The sequence below is a fragment of the Nilaparvata lugens genome, chromosome 8 (assembly GCF_014356525.2).
Source record: "Nilaparvata lugens isolate BPH chromosome 8, ASM1435652v1, whole genome shotgun sequence".
Classification (NCBI taxonomy): domain Eukaryota; kingdom Metazoa; phylum Arthropoda; class Insecta; order Hemiptera; family Delphacidae; genus Nilaparvata; species Nilaparvata lugens.
The window spans coordinates 25,078,830-25,098,781 of NC_052511.1; the positions used below are offsets into that span (position 1 = coordinate 25,078,830).

At 33.1% G+C, this 19,952-nt stretch overlaps 1 protein-coding gene across 2 annotated transcripts in view; it reads right to left on the reverse strand.

Annotated features, from left to right (window-relative positions):
* Nucleotides 1-2,710: 2,710 nt before the first annotated feature.
* Nucleotides 2,711-19,952, reverse strand: part of LOC120352667 — an 82,471-nt gene continuing 65,229 nt past the window's right edge. The window contains exons 3-6 of one of the 2 annotated variants that reach the window (XM_039434324.1): nucleotides 9,810-9,909; nucleotides 7,671-7,772; nucleotides 3,779-3,934; nucleotides 2,711-3,061 (exon numbers count right to left, since the gene is read on the reverse strand). In XM_039434324.1, the coding sequence (XP_039290258.1) occupies nucleotides 2,990-3,061; nucleotides 3,779-3,934; nucleotides 7,671-7,772; nucleotides 9,810-9,909 (430 nt within the window). In that variant the 3' untranslated portion in view covers nucleotides 2,711-2,989. The remainder of the gene's footprint in view (nucleotides 3,062-3,778; nucleotides 3,935-7,670; nucleotides 7,773-9,809; nucleotides 9,910-19,952) is intronic. The other variant, XM_039434325.1, reaches the window with a different exon arrangement.

The window sequence follows — 19,952 nt, forward strand, 5'->3', positions numbered from 1 at the left end:
TCATTGGAAAATGTCCCATACTCGTCGAGTTCAGATGGCAACACTTTGGCAGGGCAGCATTGTCACGGGAAGATCTGAAGAACTACCTAAACGGAGATGACTGGCTAAAGATAGGTGCATACTGTGTTGGTGCATGGAAATACAGACACTACTTGATTTCAGAGTTCAATGGATAGTGCGTTGTGAACTGTTGAATGAACACTAAGGGAAAAGTATTTGAAAAACAAGAATGTGTAATTCTGTATGGAGTCTACTCATGACAAACCTCACCCTGACGGTCGTTGACCAAGGGTTTAATGCTTGTTATAACTAAAATTATGTTCTTGTATAATATTATCTAGGAAACAATGTTAAAATAAAAGCAATTATTCATTCATTCATTCATTCAGTCCTATATCACTTCATAAACAATAGAAAGTCATGAAATGGATGAGTGGGTAAGAGCTAGAGTTCAATTTCAAGATAAGTGTATGAAATGATAATTTTGTAATAACATTAAGAACAAAGTGTATGATCCACCTGTTTGCCTTTCTTGATTCTGTTACGAATTGTATTGTAGTATGATATCGGGGACCGAGCTTCGCTCTGGAGTACAAAAGCATAAAACATTTATTACGAAAGAAGAAACTATAATAACATTCATACAGAAATGTTCTATCTAATCACAGTAAATTGAGATTAATTCCCAGAGGAATGCAAAAATTTCCCTCACAAGGGAGGCACAGTTGCACAAAAGCCAGTTAAATTTCAATCCTGATTAACTTCACGTAAACCAAATCAAAGAAGACCATTTCAAAAAGATGGATCTACTGGAATTGATCAGGATGAAAATAACCCGGCTTTTTTGCAACCGGCACTAAGTACCTGATTGAATGATGACAGAAGTTCAACAGCTGAGTCATAATTTTGTTTGATACAGTCCCACACACATGAACTCGCTCACTCACTTCCATCACCAACAGATGACGAAATAATTATTATCATTTGCAGCATTTATTTAGGATTTTCGTTAAATAATAATTAATAATTAATTATTATCAGCTGTTTTCCCAAGGATGAATAATAATTATCCTTTCAATGTCCTTCAGCGAGTTTTCCCAGGGATGAGACCTAGTGCAATCGAATCTTTATATTATAAACCTACTATGTTCTGAATTTCGTGAGAATCGTTAGAGCCGTTTTCGAGATCCGGTGAAATACAAACATATAAACAGAAGTTGCTCGTTTAATATAGTGAGGTCCACGTTATAATGACAGTATTTGATCAACTTTGGTTTTGCTTTCCTTGTCTATCTTCCAACAAAGCCGGTGGTACTATCCTTTTCTAGGTCCACAACGATACCAATTATGTTTTTGACGGTATAGAAATATAATTAATTAATCGGCATCGCAATTCTTCTATCTTCATCCACTGCCATTATAACGTGGACCTCACTATAGTATAGGATAACCACTTTTGGTTTTGTTTCATCTTATAACATGTTGTACATTTGAATCGCATTCACTGCTGGCGAACAAGTTTCACTTATGACAGTAGTGCCTTTTTACTCTTATATAAATTTGATTTATTACTACATACTTACAAAATGATAAATTATGTACAGTATCTATAGTATTTATAGTATAAGTACTGATAAATTATGTACAGTATCTATAGTATTTATAATATAAGTACTGATAGTAAATTATTATGACTAATAAAACTTTTTGACTTGCTAGAAACTTTTTTGTTTCAAGAGATAAGTGGGTAGTGAAAGCGAAAAAGTTTCTCAGAAATAATTTAGATTATTCTTCCAATTTTCAAAAGTAGTCGGAAGATTGTATTTTGGCATCTCAGGAGTTTTAAAGTCAAAGATAGCGCCAGACGGTTGAATGGTGTGCCACCATTTATGCTATCAATAGCTGGGACCAACAAAATAGTCTGGTCGCAAATGTCAAGAAAAAGACTCTCCGTGGTCATTTTTGGGTAATAGCGGTGGAAGTTGTCTCAATTTCTTTGTCAAGTCTAGCATAATGAGAAACGTAATGATGATAAGTCGAAATCACAGGCGAAAACAAGATGGCTGTCAACATTTTTAGGGTTTTGCTATATCGCTTGTATTTCAATAGCCGTTCAAGATATTCGACCGGTTTTTGGACGAAAATATTCCACAAATCATCCTCTACAGTCTTTGTTTTATAAAATGTTCCTCTAAAACACATATTTTATTAGTTATATAAACTTCAAAAGCCCTACAAAACTTTTTTCTCAATTTTTTTAATTTCTCTTTATTATAACTTTTTTGTGCAAGAAATACAAAAAATATTAAATCTAAAAATAGAAAAAAATCTAAATTAAAAAATATGAAATTTGAATTGTTTCTTCAACTAAACTTTGAAACGATATATCTTCATGCGCTGTAAGTCAATTAATGTGTTCTCCAGTGCCCTGCATGAGATAACAAGCTACAACTATAAAATCGATTTTTGCATGACTACTTCAAGATAGAGACTTGCAAATGGTCTCAATCTCTTTGTTACAACAAGCTGAATAAGAATATTGATGATGGAAACTATGAAACTATTCGACATAATTAAAAAATTCAAGATGGCGGTCATTATTGACAGAATTTTTTATATCGCTTGCTATTCAGTTATTGTGAGAGATATCGGATTGATTTCATCACCAAAGTGTTTAGAATTGACCAAAATATAATATACGAGAGAATCGTCTCATTTGGAGTACTCTTTCCAAGATTAATTTAATTTCAAAAGCTTGAAACATACATTTTTTGGGGGAAATATTTCACTTTCCATTCTGTAAATGTATTCGCAGTAGACTACTCTAGTATTATTGGCACAGTGTTGTAGAATATTTGTAATGATAGTACAATATCGCATTTCAAATCAAATAACTTTATTGCACAAGAAACAAAAATATTATATGAAAAAATACAGAGTCGACCAATTTAATTCTTATATGTTTACGGCATTGATGGTAATTCTTTTATTATTGTTGAGATTGCTTTGCCAGTTTCTTCGTGTAGAGTAGGTTTCCAACAGAAAATGTTAATCTCATCAACTGCAAAAAATGAGACTACTAAATTATATTAACCTAAAAAATTGGTTTATTTTTTCAATCTATTAAATATCGGATCGAGCCTTATACACACACCGACGCGGGATGATCTTAATATGTCCCAAATTGTCCTGTGTCCCGCAATCGTCAATGTCGGTGTGTGCTGGCCTTGCCTACCTATAGTGAGATTCACTTTGTTTTTATCAGCACTAACTGTACGTTAAATAACAGAAATGCTTTTATTTCAAGTTCAACCAATGCTCTTATAGTTTGAAAAAAAGTCATAGTTTTGAAGTAAAAGTCACTGTAGGCTGAATTTACAGTTCAATCAATACACCGTACTGTTTTAATAATAAGAGCTCTTTACTCAAGAAAATATTTATCAGAATAGAACTTCATAAAATAAATGTGATATTATTGCACATTCCTTCAAAATCCACTCAACCGATTGGGGTGAAATTTTCAATAAACATTCTGCAAATATGTGAACGTTCTCATATGAGTCAATGGTATTATTTTCCATATTGACTTGACATAATTCATTGGAAAGTACACCTTGAAGGTTATCCACTATTTATAGGTAATGCAATCATTGCTTTTCTTTGTTTCAAATGGCCATCTAGTTGTGCGCTACCTATATTTTGTATTATATTATACAATCATATAGTTTGATTGTTATGATATGTATATATTGAGGAATGAAGTAATTGTTTGACTAACATCTTTGAATGACATGTAGTTGAGGATGAAAATGCCGTAAGGCCTCATCTCAGTGTCAACATTTGCCCGTGTCATCATAATGTGCACGTTCTGTCTGAACCAGCGCGGCTTGTCTGTCCATGGAAGCCCAGCTAGATGTTTCCGCAGTTTATCATTCTAAAATACAACATACATTTAGAGTCTGATAATACCACTTATAAGAAATAATGATAGTGGAAGTAATAAATTGGTAGAGTATTAGTGAAAGTAATAGTAGATAAATTGGAAATGAAATCAGATAAAATATATAGGTAGCTCTCTTCTTTATACAACAGTGGTGATGACTAAGAGATGATTAAATAGAGAAAAATGGAATGGGATGAAGGGAGAAGAGGTTGAGCAAAAGAAAGAAAAGTATGAACCAAACTAATGAAGTGATACAACTCAAAATTTAATTCACGGTATCCAGCTAAATATGCGGACTTGCAATGAAGGCTATTAATAGTTGATAACAGTATTGTGAATCAGAAAATACAATTATTGACTACAATCTGGAGATCCCTTACATGAACTAGGTATAATGCATGTAACTAACTACCTATACCGGTATGAATAAATTAGTTAAATAAATGTGAGTTAAATTAGTACGTGTGAGTTAGATAACAAATCAATGATCTCTATTTAATAAATAAATTGAAGGAATATCATTATTACTTTGAGTAGGCTGTATGAATTACTTTAAAAGTGAGATTCACTTCAAACTTGGTTGAATGGGAAGCGTTCGCCGCGCGTTGGTGTTAGGCTACAAGCAACGCTGATTGTAGACTTTACAAACTGAAAACTTGATGTACTTATAATTTGAAGAACAGAAAATAGGCCTACAACCTTTATCTTTATGCGAAATTTCAAGCTAATCAGATCAGTAGTTCAGACATGATGATGTGTCAATCATATACGGTACCCCGTATCCCATACTGTACGCGTACATGTATATAGTCAACAGTCCAGTCAACGAATGGTTATAGAGGGAAAAGTTCGGAAGACAATTTTTGACCCCGCAGTTTCGTTTGGGGTAGTAAAGAGGTAAACTTATAAAAAGTCCCCACCCCTACCCCTGTGCTAAGGGGGTGGGGGTGGTACACAGGTACCATTTTTTGGTTTCGTGCATATAACTCGAAAACTATATGCATCTTACAGACATGACTGTTCTATACAAAATTGAAGCTAACTTTATTGCCTACTATACACTATTTGTCATTTACCTACAAATGGGGTTTGTAGAGCATTGAATTCTCTTTAATCTGATGTATTGATCTAAAAACTTTTTCCATAGTTTTCGAGTTATCCTACAATTTTTTTTTAAACTTTTATTTTTTTATCCTACAACTTTTTAAAAATTGATGGAAAAAATCCATACTGATCATAAAAGCTTATGAAACATCATATTCTCTTAAATTTGATGTATAATAATTATAATACTTTCCCAAATTTACGCATTTCCCTACGACTGTAGGGTTGAGTGTGGAATCTTTAGTTTTTGGAACAATTGACAAAAGAATTTGGAGATAATGTTTTAAATACAATTTTCGACTTTGCAGTTTCGTTGTGACCAGTTAGTGGGTGATCATATCAAAGGTCCCCATCCCAACCCCATGTGATAAGGGGGTTCAAAACTTGCCATTTTCAATATTTTGCTTACACGCTTATATCTTGGGAAAACGACACGACTAACTATTCAAAAATGAAGCTTGATAAATTCTCTACAAGTTTTGTTCAGTTGAGCTTTGTGATATTTCCATCATTTTTCGAGCTCTTGAGAATTTTTAATTAAAAAAAAAACAGGTTATTTTCATCCGACCTGCATATTTATTTTTCAATGATTCATTATAATGTTCGTCAATCTCAAGACATTTCGAACAAAAAACATGAATTCTTCGACATACTGAAAACGTTATTGTTTCAAGAGATAAGTAGGTGGATAAAGCGAGACAGTTTTTCAGAAATAGTTGAAATTATTTTTTGAATAAAAATTGTCAAAAGTATTCAAAAGATCGTATTTAGGTATCTAAGGAATTTTCAAGTTGGGAAAGCGGCTTCATGGTATACGCCTTCTGTACTAAATTGTATGCTAAGTGTACCAAAATTTTGAATTATTAAATAGAATTTATTCTATCTTAAGTAAGTAATTTTCAGTTCCCATAAAGATAGTAAATTTATTCTTGTTCATTGGCAACTTAGCCAGCACTTCTAAAATCGTTATAATTATGATCAGAATCTTATTAAAGTCCTTGGTTCCGACGATCCCACTTGGAATTATCTATTCTCACGACAGATTTAGACGCCAGAAGTATGCTGAATCAATCCCATAATTCTAAACTTGCAAAAGGGAAATAACTTTTCTCTCCTAGTTTCCTTCTTGCTTGAACGTATCACCTTCCTTATTTACTGAGGAGAAAGAAAGTGGGCGAAGAGAAATTCACCGGCGATCGGGTAAATATTTTAAATGATGATGGTAAAACTGATCAGTCTGGAAGCCTCTGAAAACTAGGAGAGCGTTCATTCTAATCCCAGCTGTCATAGTGTTAACTGTTTCTTGAGATTTTCTTTCAATTTCCAGTAATGTTTTCGTTTGGGGGTACATTCTCATTCTCTCCAGGAGAATTTAATTGATTGTCCAAGTAAATCGGACATCTTTTGAAGTTACTTTAAATGTAGGCTAAGAGTAATATTTAGTAGTAAAGTCCCCCTTTTGAGAATACAGTAATAGTGGGATAGCTTGAATTAATAAATGACGATTGATTCCTCTATACTTTGGATCTTCAATACCCCTTTTGGGTTTCTGTATCGGGCTGAGAATTTCCATTGTAAAAGGGCCGGCGACTTCTTCCAATCATGGATGGAATCGTACGTCATTGAACGCTGATGAGGAGAGAACAAGACTAACTCCCTTTTGGATCTGTCGCCGCGACGCCTGAACATTCCTGGAGGACGACCAATCATCTTCACCCTTCATCCATCTCCGCCAGGGACTCCGGACATCGCGACGACAACTACAAGATGAGTACTTGATCTTTCCCCATCAGAATTCAATGTGTCCCTTAAATTTTGGTCTCTTAAAGACGTAAATATAATTAAACTTGGTCTCTTAAGACAAAGATAATCTTTAATTGAAGAAAGTTTTTATTGTAAAGTGTTGTTTGAATTTAAATATTTAATATAGAGGCAATCAATCGTCAAATGATTTTTATTTCGGATTCCTTACCACTAGAATAGCACTAGAAATTTCACTAACCCCTCCACCATCGGGGTCTCGCATGATTTCCAAACTTAATTATAGTTGTCCGAGAATTTAGGTTCTCAAAAGACACTATATAAGGTAGGCAATTTACAAGATATTTCACTGGAATATTTAAACTGCAAGCAACTTATTTTATGCAGACTATAGACAAAACACACTACCTTGTCAATTACTCTATCTGGCCTATCTGAAGTAATATTAAATTTTATTCTTCTAAATAAATATTGGCAACGGTTTGGAGCTGAAAAAGCATAGAACTATCTGCTTTATCCAATGATAGACAAGGATAGCAAACCAATTAGGTGTTGTTTTTATAACGTAAATCTCATGCACTATATTAGTTTAGTTGATTATAAGTAAGTACAGTAGGAAAATATTCTCAGATATTTGTTTGACAATACCAATATTATATACTTATCCACTTATAATAAAATATTAGTATTATAAGAGTTTTCCCACTATTACTACATATCAGTGAGAATTATTTTATCTAAAACTAGTAAATCATTAAAAAAAAGTCATGATGTTTTTCTAAAAAGTTGTATTTTTTCATTTTTGTGAGAAATAAGAAATGAGAGGTATTAAGTTTTATCGGATATTATTTGTAAGGATTACCTGGTTGAAAATTCGTTGACCATTGTGGTAAATGAAGAACAAAATTAAGTTCTCTATGATGAACATGAAAGTGAAGCTCAAAGCTCTCTTCACACTGTTCGACTGAAATAAATTCATCAAGTTACCAATCAATGTACGGAATGTATAGCCTTATTGGAAATGATATTATTCTCCTATGTTTACCTCCGTGGGTTCAACCTTGAGCAGACTACTGCGATTCGCTTGTCGACGACAGGAGCGAGAGAGTTTATTTTAACCCATGGTTTGTAACGCTCATCTATAGTTTGAACACAGAATAAAAAATTACAATTACCTATGTAAAGAATGAAAATAAAATTTTGGAATAATTCTGTATATGTACGTTGTCACCTCTGTAGAAATAAAAAAACAATATCTAAATTTAAGTAGCCTACCTATATCCGACTAAACCGGCCGCCTCGGCAGGTAAGGAAGTGGACACTGGAGTTAGGTTGACTCAGAAAATCATGGATGGACCGCAAGTGAAGTACATAATTTTGAGCTCGTAGGCTACTCGAGAACAAGCACTGTTTTAGAGAGCGGACTTAAATTAAGAACATAAATCGTTGTAGAATATCAAACTCAGGAGGCCATACTAAAGCTATCCTTTAAGTTGCTGCAATTTGATAGGCCTACTCAACATTGAAAACTCTAGGTCAAAACTACAAAGCTCTCAATTATTATCAATTCAAATTAAAATTAAATCAAACTTGGGGCATATAAAGGGCAAACATCTCTTCTCTGCTCATTTCCACAGCCAGCAAAGAACAGAGTGCAGGTCCCTCTTGCAAAGATATGAGTGTAGTCGCCTGGCACAGCTGACGAGCGCTGGGCTCTGATTTGCTCAAAATTCTCGCTGGCCCTCAAAAGCGACCAATCGCAATGAAACTTATGCAGCGAGCATGAAAAACTCACTAGAAGAAAAAACATACTTGAGATGTGTTGAGAAATTAATCATATAAATTAATCACTATAAGAAATTTAATCATACATTCCACTACACAGCACTTACGAAATTTCATCATTGCTACCATTGGAGACAAAGCAATAATTTTTATACATCAGCACAGGTTAAATGTTTGAAATCGTCGCTGTCATGCGAATCGCAGTGCTGTGCACAAGGCTACAGGTGAAAAGTACGGTAGGCTATTGTTTAAAAAAAATAAGGCTCTATAGGTTTTTAAAGATTGAAGAAGCTACTATACTGTATAGTAAAATTAACTTTTAACTGTTAGCTAGCATTCCATTTAGAATATTTTAACAGCAATGCTTCTCATTCGATCAATGCTGACAGATCAAGGTGGAAAACAGTACAGCACAGTACCAAGTTTTATTGGCTTACTTCTTTATATTGGCCGCGGAATACAACATTGAGATCTCCATAGATCGATAGGGGAGTACAAGACGAGTTCAACCATGCATTACATTTTTATCGATTTCAAAGGATACGCAGAACAAACATGTCAGAAAGATGATATTTTTTATTGGTTCTAATTTTTCAAGGCTAATGTAGGTTTCTTGATAGTCAAATTTTACATAAGATTTGACTATCTTGAATCTTATTGTAGCCTTAAAAATTTAGAATCAATAAACAAATTTCACCTTTCTGACATATTTGTTCAGCTAATCCTTTGACATCGATAGAAATGTGATACATGGTTGAACTCATAATATATACTATAATATTTATAATATATTATGAACCTGCGGCCCATAATGTTATTATACCAAAGTGCCCCCGTTTTTTCTATTAATTTATCAAATCATTTTTTGAGTGGAATTAGTAATATTTGTAACAACTCTTGGCGACTTATAGCATAGCCACCTCTAATACAGAGGTGGTAGTCAAATTTTGATAGTCAAATTTTACATAAGATATGACTATCTTGATTCTTATTGTAGCCTTAAAAATTTAGAATCAATAAACAAATTGTATTAGTTTACAATTTGTATTAGTTTGTATACAATTTGTTCAGGTATTACTTTTCACCTCTGTATTAGAGGTGGCTATACTAATAGGTTTCAACTGAATACTACTCAACTACCCATTAATTTCAACCCATATTCAACTTAACTACATAGTACTTTATTATAGTAATATATTATAGAAGTTTCGAATACCTTCAGCATAAAATATGCGTTGAAAAAGGAGTCATTCCCTACGAAAATGATAGATGCTAGTACCACTAAAGCTGAATTCCCTGCACAAATTTTGAATTTTCTGCAATTTACACAAACATATTCATTATTACGATGTTATAAATTTGTATGGAATTATGAACATTTCAAACTTCAATTGATACTGGTTGAACTTTCTATCAGTCTCTATCTTAAAAGGTTTGTATTTGATATTCAACTCAAAAAATTGTATTCATCTATTGTGTGAGTGGAACTCGTTGACGAATCAAGAGATGTTCTTATGCCTGAAAAGCATAAGAATCCAGAAGGTTCTCAGAATATTATTACTCTTATATTTATGAAGTTCAGGAAAGCTTATCCTCTGGGATTCCAATCTGAACCTCAAAAAAGACCTTTGTTTCACTGGGAGCTGAAAAAATCTGGTGTGGCGCACTCACACAACTTTCCTTGCCGTTAAGAAAATTGATCACCTAATGCCAGTGTTCCCGCGCATCTCAAGTCTACTATTCAAAGATCTGAGCCAGCTGGTGACAGGCCAATAACGCTGGAGGCACATGAAGTCTGCTATCTCTTCATAGTGAATGATTTAATAGAATCAACAGTTTGCAAAATTATTGAATAATCACATTTTCTCGAATTTTAAGCTTATTTTTAATATCAGCTGAAAATGTTACTGAACATTAAAATAATAGAGATTCTCATGCTCAATCTATTCCACTTGAATTTTTTTGTTTGAGTTGTATCTGAAGCCTAATAATTGGGAATCTAAAATCAAACTTTGCATAGATGGGGCGAAGCTCCTGAAATTTTTACAGACATAGGACTTAAGGCAGTTGATAGAGCTGACTATTTTAGGTATGAATTTGATCAAAATCGTTGAAGCCGTTTTCGAGAAAATCGCGAAAAGCCCTGTTTTTGGCAACATTTTCGCCATTTCAGTCGCCATCTTGAATTGCATTTGATCGAAATTGTTTGTGTTGGATCCTTAGAGTGTAAGGAACTTAAGTTCCAAATTTCAAGTCAATTCGTTAATTGAGAGACACACACACACACACCACACACACACACACACACACACACACACACACACACACACACACACACACACACACACACACACACCACACACACACACACACACACACACACACCACACACACACACACCACACACACACACACACCACACACACACACCACACACACACACACCACACACACACACACACACACACACACACCACACACACACACACACACACACACACCACACCACACACACACCACACACACACACACACACTCTTGGTTATGTCGAGTGAGTAAACGTGTGTCAGTTCGGCTCCATCTTCTAACAGATATTTCGTAGGGTTATACAGTTCAATTCACTTCAAATTATACATCTAGTTATTCAGTTTCTCGAGCTAAATTCAATAGTGAAATTATAATTTTGATTAACTCACACTCTTTTTATTTATCTTGAAAAAACATTCCTAATTCTTCAGTCTACCTTCTCGCCTGTAAAAGTGTAAATCCACCTAATGGTACACGATGGGTCGACCGAACAGAGGCACGCCGAAGAATGAGGTCAATGCTCCGAAGCCAGGGCCAGCTATTTCTGGATCACTGTCTGAAGAGACCCTCCGAATTATTTGACAGCAAATCGAGGAATCCGTGCATCATGCCGTTTCTATGGCTGTGAAATCTATTTTTGAGGAACTTCAGGCATTGAAGGAGGAGAACAAACAGCTGCACGATAGAATTCGTGAGCTAGAGGTGTCTTGTCACCTGAAGGTCGACGATTTCGAGCAATAAGGGCGCCGACATTCTATACGTATTTTTGGGATCCCGGAGAGCGACAAAGAAGACACGGACCTGCTGGTGCTTGATGTCTTCAACAAGAAGCTGAATGTGCCTGTGACTCTGGTGGATGTCAACCACTCGCATCGCGTTGGAAGGCGTCAACCACCTCAACAAGGGCAAGTGAAACCTAAGGACCGACCCATCATAGTTCGACTCTGCAGCTACCAGACCAGGAAGATGATCTTCGACGCTAAGAGGAAGCTGAAGGGTTCCGGTGTCACCATTCGCGAGGATCTGACTGTGGAGCGTCTCAAGATCCTCAACGCTGCGGCCGACCGTCATGGGCATAGGAATGTCTGGTCATTGGACGGGAGGATCAAGATCTCTATCGGCGAGGGAGGATCCAAGAGGGTCCACACAGTCGAGAGGATGACCGACCTTCAAAAAATAAAGGTAAATTAAATCATTTCAGGATTCGATTACTAAGGTGCCCTTCACTACAATAATAGGAAATTCGTATTAAAACATTTCACAGTAGATATACCTTGGCATTTTTCATGAGCTGGCTTTCTGTTCTATAAATGAATCTTTCCACTGCTATTTATGATTATATATGAGGCAATTATTTCAAACTAAGGAGATCCACATTTGTTAATACTGATTATAATTTATCTTGATATTAATTCCCAAAACTACGTTCAATACATCAACTACTATACTCCAGAGGGTACTTAGAGAATCATTATCTCTATTCTTACTAATAATTATTACATCTCTTACCAAAATTATTTCCATAATTAATAATTTTCGAAATGCTGAATTTCAAATAAATTGGATGATTAACATACGTTATAGATATGGATGTAATCTATAGGTAAAGATAGTAATCTCTTCTATATTAGGTGTACATAATGATATCTCCTACTGTTGCCACAGCTCGAACAATAGAAGCTAATGTGTGAAGAATTATTGATAGAATGGAGGGGTGGGTAGTCTGTTCATATGCTTATATAGGGGCTGTGTTTCATTTAACGTTATCTTAGACATTCATCACTAAAATATTACAGTTCTCAATTTACTACTTTTATCGTTATTGCAACTCCCAATAGTTAATTATACTTCTAATACTATATAATATTTTTCACAATTCACTGTTCAATCCTATTTAAAACTCATCTAAAATAATCTAACACTTTCTCCATCGTCTCCTCTACTTCTTATTTTTCTTTCTAATTTCTCTTCTTGATCTTATATTTATAATGATTACTTGAATATTATTGTTTGCAATGATGATTATTATTCTTTTCTATTCTTCTTCTTCTTCTTCTTCTCTTCTTCTTCTTCTTCTTCTTCTTCTTCTTCTTCTTCTTCTCTTCTTCTTCTTCTTCTTCTTCTTCTTCTTCTTCTTCTTCTCCTTCTTCTTCTTCTTCTTCTTCTTCTTCTTCTCTTCTTCTTCTTCTTCTTCTTCTTCTTCTTCTTCTTCTTCTTCTTCTCTCTCTTCTTCTTCTTCTTCTTCTTCTTCTTCTTCTCTTCTTCTTCTTCTTCGTCTTCTTCTTCTTCTTCTTCTTCTTCTTCTTCTTCTTCTTCTTCTTCTTCTTCTTCTTCTTCTTCTTCTTCTTCTTCTTCTTCTTCTTCTTCTTCTTCTTCTTCTTCTTCTTCTTCTTCTTCTTCTTCTTCTTCTTCTCTTCTTCTTCTTCTTCTTCTTCTTCTTCTTCTTCTTCTTCTTCTTCTTCTTCTTCTCTTCTTCTGTCTTCTTCTTCTTCTTCTTCTTCTTCTGTCTTCTTCTTCTTCTTCTCTTCTCTTCTTCTTCTTCTTCTTCTTCTCTTCTTCTTCTTCTCTCTTTTTTTTCTTTTCTTCTTCTTCTTCTCTCCTGATCAATTCAAGATCACAATACGATGTTCTATTTCTTATTCTATAGTTCAGTTTCATAAGTTCTTCTCAATTTGTGCACATCCTTCTTTCTCTTCTTTTCTTCCCTATTATTATCATTATTTTCCCTGTGATTCTTTCACTAGCTATCCAGCATGTTCAAATGTTTATTTCTCTTTCTATATCTATTTATCTTTCTACCTTTTCTCTTTCTATCTGATTACCTTCTACTAATATCCATATATTATATTATAATATCCATATATTTATCCATATAATATTCGATTCTTTCCCACATTAAATCATTCTATTCCTCTTCAATTTTATGCGAATATTATTCATTATCAGTTGTATTATGTATCTGTTCTCTGTTGATAACTTTCTTCAATGATTTTTCGTTTTTCTGCTGGCTTTTTCTTCTCTTTTTCAGCTTTTACTGGATCCCATTTAGCTCTATCTCCACCATGAACACGAACTTCCACTACTGGATTCCATCTCTCTCTATCTCCACTTGGACTCGATTTTCCACCACTGGATTCCATCTCTCTCTGTCTCCACTTGGACTCGATCTTCCACTATTGGATTCCTTCTTGCTTGCCTCCACTTGGACCCGATTCTTCCACTACTGGATATCTACTCACTCTATCTCCACTTGGACCAGATCTCCCACTACCAGTTCTTCCTCAATCTTCATCTTATTCACCATTAGGATTATTCATCACCGGAACTCCACACATCTACATCTTATTGTGTTTAGTGAATTTTTTTTTAACTAGTGCTTTAAATAGTGAAGGGAGCCGAACTGTCAAGGCATGCTGAATGCACTCGAATCAAGAGACTTTTTCATTTAGGTTGAGTTTTATCAGTTTCATCCCCATTTTCCCCGTCATGTGTCGTTCTGAGGTCGGTTCACGATTGGTCTGCTGCTTCCATGATGCCTCTCACTGATACATCAGCTCACTCGCCCTCAAGTAGGTATGATTATTCCAATAATAGTAATAATGATGCAGGTATGTTTCTAGCAAATAAGCTCCACTCTTTCAAAAAACTTTTCAAGGCTGCTCACCTTAACATACAATCCCTCAGTTGCCACATTGATGAACTCAGAGCAATCTTCCGTTTTCAGGACTTCAATATAATCGGAATTTCCGAATCATTTTTGAAGCCTAGTATTTCATCAAATTTTGTTGCATTGCCTGGATATAATCTTTTCCGGAATGATAGATTAAATAAAGCTTGTGGGGGTGTAGCAATTTATGTGAAAGATGGTATCAAAACAAAAGTTTTAATCACATCTAAACAAGAGTATTGTTCCAGACCAGAGTTTATGCTACTTGAATTATCCTCATCTAGTACTGATAAATTACTCGTTGGTATCTGTTATCGCCCACCAAAAATAGGTCATTTTACAGTTTTCGAAAATGCCTTGCTTTCTCTTATGCCTTGTTATAACCGTATACTAGTTATGGGGGATATGAACACCGACTTGAACATGACAAATCATAACTTTGACTACTTTCAACTGACTACAATTTTCCAATGCTTAAACATGACTATTTCACCTCTCGATCCAACTCATCATACTAATGAATCAGACACATTCATTGACCTTCTCATTGTTAGTGATCCCAATGAGGTTGTTCAAGCAGGCCAAATCTCAGTCCCAGCTATTTCTAGACATGATTTGATCTACTGTGTACTTTCCCATAAGATACCCAAGCCAGAACAGAAAATTATCACTTATAGAGACTTCAAAAACTTTGATGAAGCCGCCTTCCTGACTGATATGGCTCAGACTCCATGGCATCAAATTGAAGCATTACCCTCAGTTGGTCAAGACTTTCGAAAATTGGACTTTGACTTTGTATGACAAACATGCATCTTATGTGACAAGGAGGATTAATAGAAAACGACGAGTACCGTGGATGACTGAAGACATACTTAAGATGATGGGACGTAGAGACAAAGCACATAGAAAATTTAAAAAGACATTTGACTTGGACAGTTTAATAGAGTATAGGAGCCTTAGAAATAGGGTTAAACAGGAATTACGGAACTCAAAGATTAGGTACTTGAATTCGTTTATGACAAACAATAGACAAGACTCTAAATCACTTTGGCAGGGAATAAAAGAATTCGGGCTTGGCAAACAGAAATCGAATCCACAAATTGACTTACCATTGAATAAATATAAATGACCATTTCGTTTCACACTCTAACCAACGCGACGAAGTTGTCATTGCTAATCATATCGATGATCTTGAAGAGCAGGTTACAAACTCAGATTTACCAATCACTGATCAATTTCATTTCCATCCAATCTCAGAAGAAGACACTTTCAGAGCAATTCAACGTATTTATAGTAATGCTAAGGGTGTAGACAAAATTCCTATTAAATTTATCAAGAAGATGTTATTTGCTGTTTTACCAACCATTACATACATTTTCAACAAGTCACTTGAAGAAGGCATTTTCCCTGAAAACTGGAAGTTTGCTCTGGTTCGCCCTCTAAATAAAGTTCCATCACCCAATAAAGTTGAGGATTTTAGACAAATCAGTATTTTACCTGCATTGTCCAAAGTGCTAGAAAGACTCATTCATGCTCAAGTTGTAAAATTTCTAAACAACAATAGTAAGCTTCATAACTTTCAATCAGGCTTCAGAAAATTCCATTCAACTGAGACAGCTCTGCTTCGTGTCACTGATGATATAAGGTTAGCTATGGACCAAAGAAAATGCACCATCCTCACCCTATTTGATTTTTCTAAAGCATTCGATACTGTTGATCATACAGTCCTTCTGAATAAGTTGTCTATTCTTGGTTTCAGTCACAACTTGTTAGTTTGGTTTAAATCCTATCTATTAGGTAGGAAACAATGTGTATCTGTCGGTGACAAAAAGTGAACTTGGAAAAACGTTATGCATGGAGTACCACAAGGTTCAATTTTAGGCCCTCTCCTCTTCACTTTGTATGCTAATGACCTTTCTTCCATTATCAAATTCTCCAGTTTCCATACTTATGCAGACGACCTTCAAATCTATTTAAGCTGTCCCATAACAAAAATTAATGAAACAGTTGGAATAATGAATCAGGATATCAATTCGATAGTGGAATGGACAAGAAAAATGGCCTTAAGCTTAATCCCATCAAATCACAACCCATTATAATGGATATTCTCGTCTTATAAACAATATTGACTTTGAATCGATTCACAAAATTAGTGTAGACGGTAATGACATTCCTTACTGTAGCTCAGTTAAAAATTTAGGCATTATTATGAATAATACTCTTGACTGGTCAGAACAAGTGAACAAAACTTGTAAAAAGGTATTCTCAGCCATGCATGCATTGAAGAAAATGCACGATATCCTCCCTAGAAACATTAAATTATTATTGGTTCAATCTCTCATCTTCCCACATTTAATGTATTGTAATTCTGTTCTTAACGATATGCAAGTCACTCTGAATGATAAACTACAGCGTTGCCAAAATTATTGTCTACGTTTCGTCTACTCTCTCCAACGCCATGATCATATCACCCCAGCCCAAAATTTTAAATTTTTAAATGTTTAAATGTTTAAATGTTTAAATGTTTAAATGTTTAAATGTTTAAATGTTTAAATGTTTAAATGTTTAAATGTTTAAATGTTTAAATGTTTAAATGTTTAAATGTTTAAATTTTTAAATGTTAAATGTTTAAATGTTAAATGTTTAAATGTTTAAATGTTTAATGTTTAAATGTTTAAATGTTAAATGTTTAAATGTTTAAATGTTTAAATGTTTAAATGTTTAAATGTTTAATGTTTAAATGTTTAAATGTTTAAATGTTTAAATGTTTAAATGTTTAAATGTTTAAATGTTTAAATGTTTAAATGTTTAAATGTTTAAATGTTTAAATGTTTAAATGTTTAATGTTTAAATGTTTAAATGTTTAAATGTTTAAATGTTTAAATGTTTAATTTTTAAATGTTTAAATGTTTAAATGTTTAAATGTTTAAATGTTTAAATGTTTAAATGTAAATAAATAAATCTTTATTCTATGACAAGTACATTACAGAATAACAATAATCAAATATTGAATTCAACAAAAATGCTTAGTGTACAGTCAAAGAATACAATACTGTTTGCTAAAGAGTGAACTTTGTCTGCAAACAGGAGCATATCTCACAATTGAAAATAAAATGTTTAAATGTTTAAATGTTTAAATGTTTAAATGTTTAAATGTTTAAATGTTTAAATGTTTAAATGTTTAAATGTTTAAATGTTTAAATGTTTAAATGTTTAAATGTTTAAATGTTTAAATGTTTAAATGTTTAAATGTTTAAATGTTTAATAATGTTTGAATGTTTAAATGTTAAATGTTAAATGTTTAAATGTTTAAATGTTTAAATGTTTTAAATGTTTAAATGTTAAATTTTTAAATGTTAAATGTTTAAATGTTTAAATGTTTAAATGTTAAATGTTTAAATGTTTAATGTTTAAATGTTTAATGTAAATAAATAAATCTTTATTCTATGACAAGTACATTACAGAATAACAATAATCAAATATTGAATTCAACAAAAATGCTTAGTGTACAGTCAAAGAATACAATACTGTTTGCTAAAGAGTGAACTTTGTCTGCAAACAGGAGCATATCTCACAATTGAAAATAAAATGTTTTAATGTTTAAATGTTTAATGTTTAAATGTTTAAATGTTTAAATGTTTAAATGTTTAAATGTAAATGTTTAAATGTTTAAATGTTAAATGTTTAAATGTTTAAATGTTTAATGTTTAAATGTTTAAATGTTTAAATGTTTAAATGTTTAAATGTTTAAATGTTTAATTTTTAAATTTTTAATGTTTAAATTTTTAAATGTTTAAATGTTTAATGTTTAAATGTTTAAATGTTAAATGTTTAAATGTTTAAATGTTTAAATGTTTAAATGTTTAAATGTTTAAATGTTTAAATGTTTAATGTTTAAATGTTTAAATGTTTAAATGTTTAAATGTTTAAATGTTTAAATGTTAAATTTTTAAATGTTTAAATGTTTAAATTTTTAAATGTTTAAATGTTTAAATTTTTAAATGTTTAAATGTTCAAATGTTTAAATGTTTATATGTTGTGCATTTACCGCGAAACGCGGTAATAGATTTTCATGAAATTTGACAGGTGTGTTCCTTTTTCAATTGCGCGTCGAGGTATATGCAAAAGGTTTTTGGAAATTTTGCATTTCAAGGATAATATAAAAGGAAAAAGGAGCCTCCTCCATACACCAATATTAGAGTAAGAATCAGACTATAGAATTATTCATCATAAATCAGCTGACAAGTGATTACACAGATGTGTGGAGAAGCCAGTCTACTGCTGTATTTCCATAAGGTATATAGTTTCAATCAGATACTTGTGTATTAGAACACTGCGTTAGGTCTACTGTTCACAGAACTAATAGTATTTTTACATCTATATAATAGGGGGAGTAGGGTTGTGTTTGTTCGTGTGTTCGTTTGTTCGTTTGTTCGCATCAAAACATGTCAACTTGTGGATTGCATACCGAAAAAACGGAAATGATTTAGATCTCCAAATTTTGCACATAGATTCTAAAAATATTAATCTCGAGCACCTGGAAGCCCAAATTTTAATTTTCCTTCTAGATTTTTCAGAATTAATGTTTAAATTCCATAAATGGTACATTAGATTTCATTAAAAAATCACTAAATCATATGGTCGAAATTAAAAATGGAACATCTGTTTCTATATTGCTTTCTACCTGAAAAACATAGTTTTGAAACTTCGTTTTCCTGATTTAGGCCTACACGTGGCATGGATTATTAATTTTTCAGCTAGAACAATTATTTTTGAGACAAAGTGCTAAATGAACGTCTACAGTTTCATCAATGCTGTATCGGCAATATGAAAACGCATGCAGTTTATATGTCTTTGAATGAACGTGTATTTACATAAAGAAATTATATTCTTCCATTTTTATTTAATTAAAATTTCAAAATTATTCGAACCCTGATAGAACTGTACCCTCACTGTACAGTCAGTCGAAAATTTTAATATTGGAATGAGGGGTATTTTGGCAAGCTGAGCAAAAAAATAAGGTCATATGAACCTTTTCGTTATATCTTCAAATGAAAAATCAGTTTTGTGGGTTGTCAAAACTCCCTCTGAAAGGGAAACTATCCAACTTATTCTATCTTTTAGTAAAATAACTATGAACATCCATCCATGTATCATCTTCTATACTATAATAAAGGAAAGAACTGGATTATAAACGTAGCCTATACAGGTGTAAAGTATAGGGAAATTATGTTTGACGCATTATCACGTCAGAACTACTGGACTGATTAACTTGAAATTCTGCATATAGATTCTTGCTTAACCGAGGGTGGTTATAGACCAATTTTAAATTCTTCAAGATTTGATTACATCAAGTTTTTAGTTTGTCGAGTTTTCAATTATTTG